We start from the raw sequence: 19,348 nt of genomic DNA on the forward strand, positions 1-19,348 counted from the left end.
TCAAAGATAATGAACAACTTTACTTATAAACTTGGTAGAGATCCAGTGCACTGGCTGGACTTCAGTCCTGGGCTGTTGTTCTGCGTCTGACAGATTTTCAGTTTTCCGGACTCCTTTCTAGGTGAAGACTGTATGTTCCTGAAAGGAAAAATTTCTCTGAGCAGTAAAAAACATGGCTATTAATGTTAAGCCTTCGGTTTGGGACATAAATGTTCAAATTCGGCCAAAACATGAGGGGGAAAACACCTCAACGATAATAGTAGCTTATGTTAGCGTCCCTAGCTGTTTGTCAGTGCTAAGCTAACGGCTAACGAACAGCTTCTGACGAGGCTAATGTTAGCTTCTTATTCAGAGTTTTTCGCTCCGTCTTAACCACAGCGGCAGTTACACCATAAAGGAAAGCGTTTAAGGTGGGACAGATAATTAGGCAACAGGTAGTAACACAAAGTGCAGTGGAAATCAGATCTTCTCTTCAGCTTTTGAAGAGACCCACGCTAGAGCCAGCTTAGCTAGCCTAGCTATATCTGCCTAAAACCATGGAGACAAACAAATTTCCACTGGCCAACTTGTTTTAATCCTAAACTTAACAAACAGTGCTACTGTGTAATACTTGAATAGTTGAAATTCAGGCATGTTTTGAATAAAAATGAACTAGCTTAAAGGTTACAGAAATGTTTTTCTTAGTTCCTAGAAAATATGCTGTCGGAACAAAACCTCATATCTCCTTTTTTTTTTTTTTTGTCGTTTTTGTAGTTTTTGACATGGCTTATAGTACCTGTGGTCCTATATATTGTGTGTAAATTTCATGATGAATGGACCAACAGAAATCATCTAAAATGACTTGGAAAAACATCTGATTGCACTGACTTGGGATGTCACTCAACTTCATATGCGTGTGAAGGCAGACGATCAAATCCTTTTGGCAATATTTCATTTTCTGTAGCGGGCCACAAAATTCATCTTGAAAAATAGTAACTCTCGTCCTGAAATTCTGTTACCAGTATAAATACCCTGTGTAAACACATGGACTTAACTGAAATGTTATCTTATACAATAGATTAATCAAAATCTTTTTAATCAGGTGTTAAATTTATTTTTGTACCTCTGGCTTCCAGAGAATCCAAGATCTCATTTCCATTTGTATCTGTAAGTAAAACTGGATGCTCTGTCCTAAGGGCCTCTTTAACTTTATCCACCATGTGTAAGACAGAGGCTTCATGTTTGAGAAACTGGAAAACCAAGACTCAGGTTTGAACTAGTCTACCAGCCCTTTTTTGACCAGTATGAATAAAAATCTGTACATATGTACAATTGAACACACTGTACACACACACACACTGTACACACACCCACAGAGTATCTCACAAAAATGAGTACAACATTTCAGCAAATATATCTTTTTTTGGGACAACACTATAGATATGAAACTCTGATTTACTGTCCTCTGAAAAGAACTCAACACACAGACATTAATGTCTAAATAGCTGGCAACACGAGTCAGAACACCTCACAGTGAACATGTCCAAATTGTGCTCAAAGTGTCAATATTAATGTGACCACCATTATTATCTAGCACTGCCTAATCCTCTTCCTCCTCGTCTTCCACTCCTCCATGATGACATCACGGAGCTGTTAGACATCTTGACCCTGAACTTGTGGACTCAACTTCTTTGTTCGACCCTGGCGAGGCCTGTTCGGAGTGGAACCTGTCCTGGAAAACCACTGTATGACTTTGGCCACCATGCTATAGCTCAGTTTCAGGGTGTTAGCAACCTTCTTATAGCCTAGGCCGTCTATGTGGAGAGCAACAATTCAGTTTCTCACATCCTCAGAGAGTTTGAGGTGCCATGTTGAATATCCAGTGGCTGGTATGAGTGAATTGTACCCAAAAAAACAAACTTAACAGCCCTGCTCCCCATTCACAACTGGAATCTTGTAACTCTAATAAGTCACATGACACCAGGGAGGGACAACGAGACTATTGGGCACAATCTGGACATGTTCATGTGAGGTGTTCTCACAGCTATTTAGACATTAATGGCTGTGTGTTGTTCTTTTCAGAGGACAGTAAATCTGCACTGCTATACAGGCTGTACACTCACTATATATATATATATATAGTAATCATTAAAGGCTGTCATTAAAGATTCATACTGAAGGTATTCATTGAATATACATAAAATGTTGACACTCAACAAACATTTGAGATGGACATTTAAAGTACTAAAATCCTCAACTCTTTCAGTGAACTGCATCAAGATGCACAAATAAACAAATCTGTTTACAAGCATTTTAACAATGTCTCCTAAGATAATTTTAGGGTCCCTTCTTATGACGATCTGAACATATTTATTTAAGGTCTTTTTTTAAAAAAATTGTTTTTAAACTAATTGTATTAATGAGAACGTATCTTCAGAACTGTGAAGCAGTTTAACACACAAACATATATATATATATATATATATATATATATATATATATATATATATATATATATATATATACATTACGCACACATACACACACACACTTATGACTCAAGAAGATGACATAGGCTCATGAAAATTGCTGATGCAATTTTTTAATAACAAGAAAAAGTAAAGTTACAGATAAATCATGCAAAGAAACACAGATTAATTGCAGTAGCTGAGATTACTGGTCAAACTGGTTTGATGCTGCCTAAACAATTAGTATGCAAATAAAATGATTACATTTTTTCATCTGAGCTGATTGACAGTAGGACTCCGACTCCCTCTTCAATTTGTTTGATTAGATCTGCAAAACAGTAAAGACAGCAGGAATATTTATGAATTAATTATACTCCACAAGATAATTGTTTATTTACTGTTTATGAAACCACTTCATACCATTTCAGATGGAAAAAGGAGGATTCTTATTCAAGCTGTGGGAGGGAAAGAAGAAAAGAGAATCGAAGTATTAACATTAAACAGAGGTATGATGGAATGTCTAGGTACACAGTCAATGAATACAGATGTAAACTGCACTCTAGAAAAGTGTTTCACTGTAGCTTATTTTTTAGGTAATTATTGGATTACAGCATTATTACTGAATAAAATACTAATATTACAAGTGATTCCAAACTTTTGAAAGGTACTGTATATAAATCTTGCTTAAATTAGCACTTCTTTCATGGTGGCTCTTCGGTGCTGCTGTATGAAGTGCCGCCCCTTCAGAGGTCAGTGTAGCCCAAGTAGTTGTGCTTTTTTGTCCAAAAGATTTTTTTTATTTCAATATATCTTTTTCCTTTAAAATGTATGCCATAAGTCTGTGAGTAGAAATTCAGAATGCAGATGTTACTTACGACATTTAGTAATCTGCTTCCACTGCGGTGAGACTGGTGTTTTAGCCAGCATGCAGGAGTTAACATAACTGTTAAGGGCTTTGCAGTAGGCCGTTCGGCTTCCATGAGTAAGACATGCATAGAAGAGGCAGTCGTTTGGAAACTGGGCCAGTGTGACTGTCTCACTGCACTTAGCGAAGGGTCCTGTTTTGTCTACAAGCACGCCACAGTACTCGGGGCCACGGTAGCGCTGCTTCTCTTGTTCAGTGCAGGCTGGGAAGTGCCAGCATGTGCGGTCGTTGTCAGGAACACTCCAGGATGCAGCCCACTGTACAACGTCCGGCACACGAACGCCAGCTGGTGTGACAAAGTCATCTCTGCGGTCGTTGTTATAGGTTCCGCACATGCCCACCAGGTTTTTGTAGTAGCTGCTGGGCACTGTGACCTTGAATAACTCGCCCCAGTCAAAGGTGACCTCCAAGCCAAAGTCTGTCTTCAGGGTTCCAGTGATACCTGACTTAGTTATCCTGATGTTGCCGGAGTTCAGTTTTACAGGGAGAAATGATATTTTACCATCAATCTGGGGAGTACAGAAAGGAGAAATAGATTTCTGTTATGCTCCACACTGACCACAAACCCCTAGTGACCTATGTCCAGCACATTCTGGCAATTTTGAGCATTCAGGCTATAATGTTTAGAATATTAGTACTGTATTATTATCACTTTTCATTAATGTGCTAATGTGTAAACTCTGTAACACCTTATTTGAAGTCTGTGTTGATAGAGACTATGGCTGATATATAATTTTTAAGCAGTGGTCACAAACTCTCCTCCTCGATATCTACTTTCCTGCAGAATTTAGTTCAAACTAACCAGCATCTAATATGCTGAATCATCCCCTTACCTATCATTCATGCATTTGATCCAGTCAATCAAGAACTTCTGAAGAAGTTATTTGGCTAGACCAGATGTGGAAGATTGTGGCTGGAACTACATTACCCAGGAACATTATTCTGCAGGACCAGGGTTTCTGACCACTGTTATAAAGCAATACTTCAGTATTTAAACCATTAATCACGAGATGACATGTTTTATGAATTAAATGACAATGTATTGACATTTGTTCCATTTATTCCACACTTATGAAGAACTGTTCTCAAGTAATGGAACTCAAAAGGCACAGTTTAGTTAAGAGACCCATTTATCTGTTCTATGATTTTTTGATAGTCATACATATTTTACCTTACATATGAACATACATATTAAAATATGTACTTAAAGATCAAAAGTAAATGAGACATATTACAGTAACTACAGCATTCTGAATTAACTTAGTTAATGCATTTGTAGAAATTTTCTTTGTAGATATTGTGCTTTTCGTTTTGTGTAGAAATACATAGAACTTAAATATGGTGTTGTCAAAAAGGCCACTGTAACAATGGAATGATACCGTAATAAATGGAATGATACCGTAATAAATTAAATAAATGTCACTTTAGTTTAAGGGTTCTTATGTCAATACAATGTAATCTTGTTATCTTGTGAGTACAGTTCACAAAAACTGAAATATTGCTTTTATTCGATGTGCCAAATCTCTATGCAAGTAGTCTTTAAGTATAGTGTTACTGTAAACTCAGTTTATTCCAACACATACATTTCTGTAAGCTATAAGGAAGCATTAGCTATACTCACTGTTACTCTGTTACGTTCGCCATGAGTGATGACAATCTCATGACCTGGGAGCTTTATGATGGCTGACTTCATGTAAGAACCCCGTGCTCCAGAGGCAAGTCGGTTCTTGTTGATGATGGAGAAAGGTGTGAGGGTTTTGTCGTTACCCGATGTCTTAACCAATACATAGGAGCAGGTGCCCTGGAAAGAAAACTGGCTGCCATCGAATGTCTCATAGTGAGGGTCTCCAAAAGCTCGGCATGAGGCCTTAGACTCGGGTGTGCACACCGCCTTATTGCCCTTCTCCACACACCTCTCTCTCTCACGACAGGTTTTCTTGAAGCAAGGGTCTGAAATAGTGTAAGACATCAGTTTAGAATTGTTGGATAACACTAACATTAGAACAGTATTTGAAAGGGTACATAACACCTTGCTATGACAACTGACATAAACCTACATACAGCTATAAAGGCTTATTGCAGTAGGTGCTGTCTGTCAGAAAGGCTGCTTTTGAGGCATCGTATGGCGCAACGGTCTAAGTGTTTGCCCTATCGTCAGGAAACTGCAAGCTCAATCCCTCTTGATGTTGAGTCACTATGGCTGGGAGTCCAAGAGAACACAAATGTCGCTCTGTCTGGGTGGATATGATGGCCCCTCCTTCTCCCCATCAATCAGCACAATGCTTTCTAGAGCAAGCGTCTGTTAGGTGATGGAACAAAACTGGTGTTTGGTGCTTTCCTTTGAGCTCATTCAGCTGTGATATTGCATTTAGCAAGTTTGAAAAGCTGTGATGGATCCTCAATACTTACGAGTGCAAATAACTATAAATATGCACAGTTATGCAAATTGTAAACGCCCATTCGACTCCCTGTTTCTAAACCCTTCACTACCCACACTACCAGAAAGATTCAGTCCTTCTGGGACCAGTATCTTGATTTCTCTCGCTCTGATTTGAGTCTTTATCCTCTAAACTTGCCTCACTGCAGTGTCAGTGAGCCAGAACCGCTGGTGTTGAGGTCTTTTTGCCAGAAGAAGGTTATCCTTAGAAGGATATCAATTAAAAACAGATTAAGCTAACAGCGTCTCACACAAAAAAGATTTATAATTTAAGTCTTTATTTTCTAAATTTGTGTCCAATAATGAACTGGATTAAAGCTCCATGGTCTTTAGTAAGGCATTTTTAGCCTTCTTGTGAAGCTAACATTAGCCTCTGGTGCTATGAGAATATGAGTTAAAAGTAGCATAAACTAACAGCTTAACACACAAATACACATTTGAGTCATTTAGTCCTCAAAACTTGTGTCAATGAAGTCTCAGTAAGTCCGAATGAACCTGTGCTGTGGTGCGGAGAAGCCATAACATGCTATCTGTTATTTAGACAGTTGTAAATCTGAGAGTTTATTAGACAGATTTTTAGCTAACACTGTGCTTGACAATGTAAACCTTTCAAACAAGTAAGTTATAATAGTGCAGGCATTTTCTGTAGCTGTGAGCAAATTTCCTGTCACAACATTGTTATTGTCCCATTAGCTTATTTTAGTATATTTGACTCTAATAGGTTCAAGCTTTTTTGTAACATACTAAACTAAGCTGCTATGCAGTGCCCCACAGTAGTGTTGACGATGCTTAAAATAAAGAAGCTTGTGTTTTAATGGAAAATTTGAATTGTTACCTATGGTAACTCCATCCATCCATCCATTCATCATCTTCCGCTTCGCCGGGGTTTGGGTCGCGGGGGCAGCATCCTAAGCAACCTCCCTTTCCCCAGTCACTTCCACTAGCTCCCTGGGGGGGATTCCGAGGCGCTCCCAGGCCAGCTGGGCGATATAGTCACGTCAGCGTGTCCTGGGACTTCCCCGGGGTCTCCTCCCGGGTGGACTTGCCTGTGACACCTCCCAAGGGAGGCGTCCAGGAGGCATCCTAACCAGATGCCCGAACCACCTCAGCTGGTTCTTCTCGACATGGAGAAGCAACGGCTCTACTCCGAGTCCCTCCCGGATGACCGAACTTCTCACCCTATCTCTAAGGGAGAGTCCAGACACCCTGCGGAGGTAACTCATTTCGGCCGCTTGTATTCGCAATCTCGTTCTTTTGGTCATTACCCAAAGCTCATGACCATAGGCGATGGTGGGAATGTACATCGACCAGTAAATCGAGAGCCTTGCCTTAAGGCTCAGCTCTTTCTTTACCACAACAGACCGGTAAAGAGCCCGCATCACTGCTGACCCAGCACCAATCCGCCTGTCAATCTCCCACTCCCTTGTACCATCACTCGTGAACAAGACCCCGAGATACTTAAACTCCTCCACTTGAGGCAAGAGCTCATCCCCGACCCAGAGAGGGCTCTCCACCCTTTCCCGCCTGAGAACCATGGCCTCGGATTTGGAGGTACTGATCCTCATCCCGGCCGCTTCACACTTGGCTGCAAACCGATCCAGCGAAAGCTGAAGTTCACGGCCTGATGCAAACAGCAGTGATGTGACCTTGAGGTCACCAACCCGGACACCCTCCATCCCTTGACTGCACCTCGAAAATCTATCCATAAAAATTATGAATAGAATCGGTGACAAAGGGCAGCCCTGACGGAGTTCCAACTCTCACTGGGAACGAGTCTGACTTACTGATCCAACTCACCACCAGGTGGTGATCAGTTGACAGCTCAGCTCCTCTCTTTACCCGAGTGTCCAAAACACATGGCCGCAAGTCCGATGACACGACTACAAAGTCAATCATTGAACTGCGGCCTAGGGTGTCCTGGTGCCATGTGCACTTATGGACATCCTTGTGTTCAAACGTGGTGTTCGTTATGGACAAAATGTGGTTTGCACAGAAGTCCAAAAACTGAACACCACTCGGGTTCAGATCAGAGAGGCCATTCCTCCCAATCACACCCCTCCAGGTCTTACTGTCATTGCCCACGTGAGCGTTGAAGTCCCCCAGTAGGACAATCGAGTCTCCTGGAGGAGCACTTTCAAGCACCCTTCCCAAGGACTGTAAGAAGGCTGGGTACTCTGAACTGCTGTTCGGTGCATAAGCACAGACAACAGTCAGGACCGTTCCCCAACCCGAAGGCGTAGGGAAGCTACCCTCTCGCCCACCGGGGAAAACCCCAACATACAGGCGTCAAGTCGAGGGGCTATGAGAAAGCCCACACCTGCCCGCCGCCTCTCACCTTGGGCAACTCCAGAAAATAATAAAGTCCAGCCCCTCTCAAGGAGATTGGACCCAGAGCCCAAGCTGTGTGTTGAGGTGAGCCCAACTATATCTAGCCAGTATCTCTCAACCTCGCGCACCAACTCAGGCTCCTTCCCCATCAGTGAGGTAACATTCCAAGTTCCAAAAGCCAGTTTCACCAACCGAGGATCAGAACCCCAAGGCCCACACCTTCGGACACTGCCCCATCCACAATGCACCGAACCCATACTACTGCCCCTCCCATCGATGGTGGGTCGATGGGAGGGGGGACTCATGTAGCTCCTTCGGGCTGGGCCCGGCCAGACGCTCGCTGGCGAGCCCCTCCCCCAGGCCTGGCTCCAGGGTGGGGCCCCGGTAACCCTGATCCGGGCAGGGTACACAAGTCCTGCTTTCTTGTTTTCATAGGGGTGATTATGGATCACACTTGTCTGGCCTGTCACCTAGGACCAGTTTGCCATGGGAGACCCTACCAGGAGCTTTTGCTCCAGACATAGCTCCTAGGATCATTCAAGCACACAAATCCCTCCACCACGATAAGGTGGTGATCCATGGAGAGGTATGATAACTCATCTGACACAAATATCAGTCTACATAATCGTAATAACTCACATTATAGCATCTTCTTAAAAAACATTTTACGTGCATCTATTTTGAAATAGATGTAAACTTGGCAAATGCACCTTTTTTGGCATACAGTGCCTATTGAATCAAGTGTTCAAAAGTGTCTATGCAGGTCTATGTTAGTTATCAGAATGGGCTAATGTAGGGATCACATACCAGAAGGTGTTATAAATTTTTGTTATGGCCAGAGCAGCCATGGATAAGAACAGGACTGCACCTACCATTCACACATGAAGGAATGCCATCCTTCTTGCGGCAGACCTGATCTTCTTTACATCGCATGGGCTTGCATGAAAACTGTCCAGATTTGCAGGTACACGCCTCTATGCAGTTCCCCAAGACTGTTGTCTCTCCAGACTACACAAAAAAGACATCTTTAACATTTTCTCTGCTAAAATCAAGTGAGATTTCTCTAGCCAGACTGGCCATCATCAACAAACTGAAAGCCAATTTACCTTGTAGTATCTGCCACGCACCAGACAACCACAGTCACTTAAAGGCTTACACTCGCCTCCATCAAACACATAGCCTTCGTCACACTGGCATCCCTCCAGACACACTGGGCAGGTGTGTGACATCATGAGGCTGGCACAAGTGGACGAGCAGGTGTCCGCACATAGCTCATAGTGACTTTTGGCAGGACATGTCATGGCTAGAATAGGATAAAGGGGGAAAAAGAGAATGAAATTTATATTAATTTAAATTCACTATTTATATGCCATATATAATATTAAATTATAAAATCAACTTCCTATAATACATCAAATCTCTTGAAAAATCAGGATATAACAATGCACATAGTCAAAACATGATTCAGTACGAAATGTGGTGTCTCAATGTGATAAAATTCTTGATACATAATAATGATGCACATATTGTCAGGTTTGGTGCAATTTTCAGTTCAGAGGTCAAGATTCAATGTGATTTTTCGATATTTCCCATCTTTAAAATGTACTAAAAAATGTTATGAAAAAGGTCTGATTACATTCGATAAAGACTGGTTTGACCCAGTAAATAAAAGTTCTCTGACAGAACTTTTTCCATGACTGTTGTGCTACTCTGTAACAAAATAAAGCCCCATACATATACGGATTAAGCATTTTTTTTTATACATGTAGAAATCATTGCATCCCTGTTAAAGAATCTCCTAATTAAAAAATAATACTGCGGATAGGCAAAAGTACACAGTTACTTACGACAAAACGTGGTATTCCTCCAGATGTTTATGGAGACTCCAGCTTGCTGGCAGCTAACAACATACTTCTGGATGTAGCGGCAAACAAGGGTCTTATCTTTAAGTTGTGATGCAACATCCTTTGCACAAGCATCATAAAATTTTGCGGGTGAAACTTTGGAATGGCATTTAGCGAATGGGCCTTTCTCCCAAATTAAGATCTTACAATCATTTTCAGCCTTTGTTTGACTCCCTTTGTCAGGCTGTGGGCATCTGGAGCCACATCCTGTTTTACAGATTACTTTTTCTTGAACCAATGTCCATCCTTTCACAAATTGCGTAGCCGAGAGAGCCTGCTTACCATTTGGCAAAAGGAAGTCATCTTCCTTTTTGTCGTTATAATTGCCACAGAGACCTCGGACAGCTTTTTTGTAAGTGGATGGGATTTCAATGATGGCCATGGACACGGTGTCATAGGTCACCCTCAGTCCAAAGCTGGTTTCCAAAATAATGAAAGAGCCACTTTGGTAGACTTTCACCAGGCCTTGTTCAAGTACCAGAGGCAGGACTGCTCTGACCTGGTCCACCTGCCACGAAAGAAAAGGTTTACAATTTCCATTTCTTCATGTTACTCAGCTCTGAACATTGAATTCATGGTGTCTGAGCAATCAAAGAACCTATCTATGAAGATGCCATAGGTACAATCCTTGCAGATACCCTGTTGCTGCTTCCACTATGTCCTTAAAAAGACTCAAAACCCAAGTGTCTCTAAGGATACTGTCCCTGCAGTTGGCACCATTTACCTTGGTAAGGTTTCTTGCTAAACTAATTAAAAATCAACTGGAAAAATTACCCTTATTTCCCATGGAAGACCAGGAATGAGTGTGATGTTATATACAGCTACTACAATGTTGACTTTCCTTGTGATTATTATTTTTCCATGAGAAGATGTTTGTTGCACTGACACACTGAAAGGTATCTGTTTCTGGTCTTTAGTCCGGATAACTTCCACCATTCTGTACATACAGTTCCCAGGCACATTGATTTGTTGGCCATCATATGATTGGTAGGTACCAGAACCAGATACAGAACAAGATCCTTTGCCCACAGGATGGCAGGCCTGAACCCCATTACGGATCCTGCAGTGACTGTTTGGACTACAAGAGAATCTCTCATTGCACTTGACTCGTCCCTGGTTACCACAGATGCAGCTGTAATTGCATTGGTTTTTAGGGTAAAACATCTGGCCCAGATGGTAGTACTGGCCTTCATATGTGCAACCACATCGCTCCATTGCCACACACTCGCCATTGCTTAAGACAAAGCCGTCATCACATACGCAGCCCTCTACACAAGGAGCACCCTGACAGGCTCTGGGCTTGGAGAGGCCGCTGCAAGTCTGGGGGCATCCAGCAGCACACACATCATAGTGGCTATTTGGTTGGCAAGTGGCAGCTGTGGAGAGACAGTATCACAGACCCAGTATTAAGTTATACAGGAGGTCTAACTGCAGTTCAGAAATTTGGAAGCACCATTCAAAAGTATGGAATCAATGTTTTCTGTAACATTAATCAGTTTGCAAAGAGATGTGCAAGATGATTCTAATACGCTAGTGCTATGCAACTTAGCAAATAGCAGTGCCTCTTTAGTGGTGCCGTAATCTATCTTTTAGTCAGCCACCTGTGGCTGGGAGTGCAGGGCAGCATATTCACCTGTGTGTTTACCTGTTTAATAACACTGTATTAGCAGAGAAAGGAAAGGGAAAAGCATGTGTTTACCCTCCCAGCTGGTAGCTCATCTGGAGTCCTACCTATCAGGGAGAATATGCCTGACTAAATTGGGGAGAAAAACAGGTAAAACCCCCCCTCATCCTCCAAAAACATAAAACGCAGAAAGCTCAAAGTCGCAGATATATTCAGAACTGTAAGTGGAACTATAGATGATTGCAAAATTTCACAAAGCTGTATCGAAAAATGTATTGCAGAAAGCTGATTAGGATTAAGATGGAAAATAATTAAAAGGATATCAAGGGAACGATTTCAGAAATGTTGATCAAACAGTGAGGAGAATACCTTGACAGAAAATTGATGCAACATATTGAATAAAACATCCGGAAATAACTTCTAGTTTCTAATGCTTAATTGTACAATGTACAAAATTGTTATTGTATATGAAATAATTATTAATATTGCCAATGATTCCAAACTTTTAAATGGTGGTTTATATATGATCAGCTGGCTAGGATACTTTGAAGTAAGCACTTACGGCACAAGTTATTATTCCTCCATTTCTCCACAACGGTGAGTGCCGTTTGGCATGCAGCTGTGTAGGCCGAAAGAGAATTGCAGAGGGCTGTAGTATGACCACCATACATGCACATGTCATATACACAATCTTCATAGAACTGGGTAGGATTAACTTTGGCATGGCATCCTTTAAATGGACCGCTTTTATTGGTAATAAGGCTGCAGCCCTTTGTATAAATGTCCTTCATCCGCTCAGCAGCATCACATTTGGGGCACTTCTTGCCCTGGCACTCCTCCGTGCAACCAGGGTAATTTCTGGCTTTCCAGCTGGTTCCAAATACAGTTGGGTTTGTTGTGATAATTTTGTTGGGCATGGCCATATCGTCATTTTGATTGCCATTCCAATTTCCACAGAGCCCTCCTACCATGTTGCTGTAGGTGCTGGGGAGAGTGATTGAAACGTGGCTGTCCCAGTTGAATATCACAGTCATGCCAAAATCTGTCTTAACTGTGGCAAAGTAGCCGCTGCGGAAAACAGACAGCCGCCCTTCGTTTTTTTCAAATGGCAGTTTCACAAACAGGCCATTAACCTTTGAAAAAAGACATTGACAAATTTTACTGATATAGGTTCTGTTTAACAGTGGATTTAACAGTGTTCAGCTGATAAATGAGTTTATGTTATTGGCTATTTATTTAACAGGATAAGCCACCTACCATCACTTTACCATAGTTGTCTTTACTTAGGATAATGGTGTATCCATAAATTTTAATCTCTACTGTCTTGGTGAAGGAAACAGCCTTGTTCATGCCCCTGTTTTCATTCTTGACAAGAACCTCATAGGGCACCAGTGAGGCATCAGTTGTGGTAACCAGTTTGGAGAGGTAATAGGTGCAAGTGCCCTGGAAATCAAAGGTCTTCCCATCAAAGGTTCGATAGTGGGGGTCCCCACTGCCCTGGCAATGGCCGTAGGACAAAGGGTAGCAATCTCTCACACCATTCCGTAAGGCACAGACTTGTGATGCCTTGCACTTTGTGGGTGTGCATGTGACCTGTCCAGTTTGTGAATTGCAGGAACATTTCTTGGTGCACGCCTTGTCACCCCAGAATGTATTAGCGGGTGGGTAATAACGGCCCTCATAGGTACAGCCACACTCCTTCAGCGGCACACATTTGTCTCCACTGAGGACAAAGCCAGTATTGCACTGGCAGCCCTCCACACAAGGCTGTTTACATTTGGCTGGTGCATCTCGATCCCCACAGGAAGCAGCACAGGCTGTTCCACATGCTTCATAATGACTGTTTTTTGGGCACTGAATTGCTATTAACATCAGGAAAGACATGAATAAATGTTAAAAAGATGGTGCATACTGCTTTAGCACTCTGTTGTATTTGCTTATATCTCCAAAGATGTAAAACAACCACGTAATACAACCATTTGCATCATCAAACTGGTTCAGAGAATCACTTACGGCAATCTGACAGCACCCTCCAGGTTGCATTTATCTTCACTCTGGCAGCCATACAAGCATCAACATAGCTCCATATGTTGTCACAAAGGAAGGTTCTGATGCCTTTATTAATGCACACGTCATATACACAATTACTTACATATATATTTGGATTTACAACTTTATGGCACGTGGCAAATGGCCCATTTGCTTTTGCCATAAGACCACAGTGCTTCTCTTCCATGTACTTTTCTTGAAGTCCAGCAGGGCAAAGCAGGCACTTTCCCTCACAGTCATCACGGCAGAACAAATCATTGTCAGACACTTTCCAGCTCTTGGCGAAATCCAGCACAGTGGTGAGTACTGTTCCCTTGGGATTTGAAAACTCATCCCTTTGGTCACCATTGTAGTTTCCACAAAGTCCACCTAAGGACCTGAAATAGGTGCTGGGCACCATGATGTAGAACATCATGTTCCAGTCATACTTCACCTCCAGGCCAAAGTCTGTTGTTATGAGCACGTTCCAGCCCCTCTGCACCACTTGTAGCTTTCCTCCAGCTAGAGTTATAGGCAAGTATGTGATTTCACCATTCACCTGGAAAAGGCACAGAAGCAATGTAGTCTCCGATCAGTGACTGTTCCTTGTGTCTTTTTCCTTAGCTCTAAAGTAAGTGTTCCCAACCTTGTCGTCAGAGCCACCCAGACAGTCAACATTTTTGATCCAACCCAACTAATAACTCCCAGAAGTGAAGGAAAAATGTGGAACACTTGGGGGTGCTGAGCATTAGATTGGGTATACATTGGCCTTTTTGTTTTTTTTACATTGCTCTACAGTGTCCACTTTAATTCTTTTAAATTTGCAGCGTACTTATAACATGTGAATGTTGTTTGGAACACAATAGTAATCTTGTTTTTTTTTTTTTTTGGTAGTAAAGATTATTGGTATATTCCACACATAGACTATACCTGTAACATTGTTGCGTAATCATGGTAGCAATAAGGTAACTGTATTCCTATACAGTTACAGAAAAAAGACATTAATCCGAATACAGTTCCATTATAAACAAAGGCAATCTTAATTAACAGGATTGATCTTGGTTAAATAAATCATTCTATTTACCCTGTCCAATTTTGGTAAACTTTTTCAGGCAACATGAACTCACTCCACCAGTTAGTACTGTCTCTGTGGTTGTCATAGCAACAGCCAAACTGTATGGATAATTGTGTTCCACCAACTTGTAACAATCAAAAAAGTATGTCCTCTCCATCACCATGTATGGTGCGGATTTACAAAAGCAACTATAGCTGGGCTACAGACACTTGAACCATAAGTTAAATTTCAGCTCCTGAACAAGAGCATGAAACTCTGTGCTGCTTTCACTTTCACAAAATGAAAAGTAGTCTACCCAATGGCTTACAATCTAAATTACAGTCTACTGTGAAATGTCAAATTACATTAGTTGTTGAAGTTCACATATGCTCTACAGAGAGAATACTTAAATATACCTTTTTTGCAAATAGCACAGCACAATTTCTAATCATATGCTGAGTTTATATATATAAAATTTGTAACTAACCATTGCACCTCTGCACATGTTCAAAATGTTAGTTTGGGACATGAACAAAATAAAAATGATACATTTCCAAAACCAACAACTGCATTGAGAAGTCATGTTATTCAATCAGAAGAGTAGCAATAGCCACTTTTGTATCTCAATATTAAAGTTTTAAAAAGAAAGGAAAATCTTCAAAGACAACACACACAAACATATATTTATTACCCTTACCTCAACCATGCCCCTTTGCTGGCTGGCGACCACTGTTTGGTTGTACACGCTGACAGATACTGTCCTCACATAGGCCACCTTGTTGCTCCCTCTGTGGTTATTCTTCGCTAGAATAGTGAACAGGACAAGGCCATGCCCAATCTTTGTAGTGGTGGCCATGGTGTAGGTGCAGGAGCCTTGGAAATCAAATAGCTTTCCATCAAATGTTCTGTAATGTGGGTCTCCAACAGCCCAACACGTTGCTGATTCAATGGGGACACACACTCCCTTCCGGCATTGTTCTCTTTCACGGCATTTAATGACTGCACATGGGTCTGGTGGAGGTGTGGGCGGTCGAGGAGCTGGAAAAACCCCAATGAAACAGTGGTTGGTATTTTTTAAGCTATTTACATAAATTAAAGATAAAATATTGATTGCTACCTGTGTTGCAGACTCCTGTTGTGCCATAGCCATGCCTTATCTTCCCACCATAAACATAGACAGCTTGTAGTGTGTCTCCAGATATGGTGATAGGCCCTTTCGTTGATCCGATTGGTTTAAAAGCCCATGAATATTTACTGTTTGCAGGAAAAACATTCCACTTCAACAAGCTAAAAAGAGATGTCTGTTTCTCTGAGACAATCATTGCAAAGTTTTCGTAATCATCTTGAGAGTGAATTGTCCACGATTTGGACATCCCTGATGTGGGAATGATGTTAGTCAGGAACTCATCATAAGGATGGTTGCTGCTGGTCAACATAACCATGATCTTTTTGTTACTTCGGACTATGGTTGGCATTTGAGCTGCAATGTCCAGAAGCTCTCCAGCGCGGAGCTTCTTGTGCTGGGCTAGGGACCCCTGGAAGACAGTCACATCTGTGTTGTCCTCAACTGCAACCACATTGGCTGTATCCTTGCCAATGAGAAAGTGCATAGCAGGGATCATGTACTCATTAGAGAGGGCCTCTACTGCCACTAGCTGCTCATAGACATGCTCGCAGGTGCCTATAATGCTGAGACATTCATGTCCTGAAAGGACAGCCAGTGGGAGCTTTGACTCAATTCTAGTTCCTGTCAACGTCTTCTCACTCCGCAGCAGATAAACTTGATAGGGGGACAGGCTAATGGTTGTTTTGACGCTTCGCTGCAAGTGTTTCATGCTGTTAAGCATCAGGTCTGAATATGGAAGGATGTCAACTGTGTTGGCCTCCTTGCCATTGACGATAGCCACAATCTTTTTCATTGGTCCTCCATCTGGGGTGAAGACCACATGCCTTCTACCAAGTTGGTTAACGGGGAAGATCACACTGCTGTCCCCAGTAAATGGCTTGATGTTAGAGCTCACCACCGTGATGTCTGCATCAGCTGTAATTAGCACTGTTTTGGCCGAGACTCCATCTTGGTGAATCTCAGTACTTGGTGGGAGGATGATCCATTTGGTGGCCCCTTTCTCGATCTTCACTGACTGTTTGAAGTTTAGCCCCTTTACCTCAACTGCTACAGTAGCTACAGACTCCTGGGCTGTGATAGAGAGTGTGGGTTTGGTGCTAGCTTCATCAGGTACGTAATTAGGCATAAAAGCTGTGATGAACTCCCGGCCAATGGGACATCCACTGACTGCTGGAGAAAGGAAGTATGTTAGCCTTATTTGCAAATGAGTGTAGCACAGTTGTTATCAAAATTGTGTACATATCAAAGAATAAAACAACTGAGTTATTTTAACTGTGCAAAGAAAACTTCAGTGCCAATCAAAAAATATATATGGCATACAAAATTTACAAAAGATACATTCAAAAACATACAGTAGCAGCAAAAAGTAAATAAACAGCGATTAAACAGTAATTTCCGTGTGCATTATCCACCTACTCAACAGTCAAAAGCTGATTGGTTCAAGAAAACAACAGATGATCCATCTGTCTGTTGTTTCTTTGAACAGATGGTAAAAGGCTAAAATGTGAATGTAGGTGTTACCATAACTCTGTAACCATCTTTTCTTTCTTTTACAAATCTTGTATGATTTTTCTGTATTTTACAGCAATCATGTATAAGGCAACACGTATGTAGACATGTAGACACCCAGTATATGGCAACAAAACATATACAATGCATATTAAATGAATATACTGTCAAACATATATGTTCTACAATCATGAGACTTTATATAGTTACATAAATGTGTAATATAACAAAACAAGCCTACATGTTAAGATTTGAATGACCTATGCAGTTCTGAAAAATCTCATGATGATGTTATTAAACTTTAATAAAACATTTTCTTGAAAACCTCAACCTTACAAAAATAGTAGAAATTTGACCACTTTTATGGAAATAAACTACAGTCTGTCATGCAACTCATTGGATTTTCTTAGATAAAACACTATAATTATGCATGAACATAATAAGCATGGTAGCTTAGTAAATACTAATTTAATATTATTCTTATATACTGTTTATATATACTATTTTCTCCTTTTATTGGTCTTTTTCCTGACGAATTCTATATCGTTCAACATATGAAAAAACATTCTAAAAAATACATCTCATTAAATTTCTATGCAATCAAATATTGCCAAGATATAAAACTAATTCTTTTAAAATATTCATATGCAATTTGCTTAAGTGCCTTTATATGTCGTGTTCTTTTTTTTGTACTAATGTGACCATAACCATACAAGAAAAACGACTGATTTATGAGAAACATAAAAAATTTAAATATATATGATGTTAATATGAGTTAAGGAAGAAATACACTTGATAGTCATATAAGAACCATACTGCTTTGGGCATCACATGGGCATCTTTTTCTGATGTTGCTTGTTGATTTGAATAACATGGTTGTTGTTTTTTTTTTAATTAAGCTTATAGTATTTCAGAATTACCATCTAAACAGTGGGATCACACAGCGTTGGGAGTAAAAAGCTTGGACCCACACCAGATAATGTAGTGCTACTTTTACAGCACAATGTTAACCATAATACTGAAATACAAGATACAACACAGCAAACTACCGAACCCAATAAATACATTGGAGTTGAATATGTTTTTAAATGCTTCTGGATACTGTTCATAAAAATGCATCATAAAAGGTGGTGATGAATCTGCAATGGCTTTGAAATGTTAGAATTAACTTGAATTAGTTATAATCATATTTAATGATTATATTTAAAGACCTCAAATGGAATAAAAAAAAAGCTTGGTGTATTTTTCAATTAAATAATGAATTAATTTATGAACTTTTTATTCATACACTTGTTTATTTTTGAAAAAGTCATGGTTTTTGAATGTACTCAAAATATTAATCATGCCTAAGTAATTAAAAAATTTACTGAATTTGTAATAGAATGACTATAACCATTTACTAAAGACTGTAATAAAAATGATTAATTGTGAGATCAGACATGTGCATCCCTGTAAACTCTTGAAAAATTATTGGTTCTGTTGTATTGTCCTAATATCTTATATTTACTTTAAAATGTTGTTATAATTAGTGTTAATGTCTGAGAACAAAAAAATCATCTTACCTGGTACTGCAAAAATGACAAAACAGAGTATAACTTGAGTCCCCATGTCTGCAAAAAAATAAGAATAGCTTTTTTAACCTATTAATGACATTTTATGATTGATGCAGCCACTCCTCATCTATAAATGAATACATATATATTATGAATATAACATAATAGTAATATTTTTACTGACAAAGTTGTGTACATACCTGCGACCTTCAATGGGTGATACCTCTGATTAATAGAGGTTTAAATAGTACTTCAGGTGAGCCTATTATCATATGTTTGCTTAAGCACTTGTCAGAAACAGGATGTAATGAGTGTCATATCATTATTCATCAAGGCACAACTATGACTATGTACATGTGCCAGGGAGAGGAAAGCAATCCACAAATAAACAAATATCCAACAGCAAACATTTC

The 19,348-nt window shown here is 40.4% G+C and overlaps 1 protein-coding gene across 1 annotated transcript; it reads right to left on the minus strand.

The window, feature by feature from the left end:
* Positions 1 to 2,646: 2,646 nt before the first annotated feature.
* LOC108433852 (IgGFc-binding protein-like) lies at positions 2,647 to 18,982 on the minus strand. Its single transcript, XM_017708687.2, has 14 exons — positions 18,945 to 18,982; positions 15,865 to 17,043; positions 15,445 to 15,785; positions 13,679 to 14,252; positions 12,923 to 13,527; positions 12,228 to 12,798; positions 10,816 to 11,417; positions 9,985 to 10,549; positions 9,244 to 9,440; positions 9,010 to 9,145; positions 4,994 to 5,322; positions 3,323 to 3,881; positions 2,868 to 2,902; positions 2,647 to 2,775 (listed from the first exon to the last, which is right to left on the minus strand). The coding sequence occupies exons 2-13, from the start codon at positions 16,997 to 16,999 to the stop codon at positions 2,898 to 2,900; spliced, it is 5,619 nt and encodes a 1,872-aa protein (XP_017564176.2). The 5' UTR covers positions 17,000 to 17,043; positions 18,945 to 18,982; the 3' UTR covers positions 2,647 to 2,775; positions 2,868 to 2,897.
* Positions 18,983 to 19,348: the final 366 nt, after the last annotated feature.

The sequence above is a fragment of the Pygocentrus nattereri genome, chromosome 24, assembly GCF_015220715.1.
Source record: "Pygocentrus nattereri isolate fPygNat1 chromosome 24, fPygNat1.pri, whole genome shotgun sequence".
Taxonomy (NCBI): domain Eukaryota; kingdom Metazoa; phylum Chordata; class Actinopteri; order Characiformes; family Serrasalmidae; genus Pygocentrus; species Pygocentrus nattereri.

Excerpts from the sequence above, each read along its gene's own strand:
- LOC108433852 (XM_017708687.2), bottom strand. The coding sequence starts at position 16,999 with ATGCCTAATTACGTACCTGATGAAGCTAGCACCAAACCCACACTCTCT. Across the intron at positions 13,528-13,678 it reads GAGGGTGCTGTCAGATTGCC|CAATTCAGTGCCCAAAAAAC; the intron begins GTAAGTGATTCT and ends TGATGTTAATAG. Across the intron at positions 3,882-4,993 it reads GCGAACGTAACAGAGTAACA|ATTGATGGTAAAATATCATT; the intron begins GTGAGTATAGCT and ends TGTACTCCCCAG.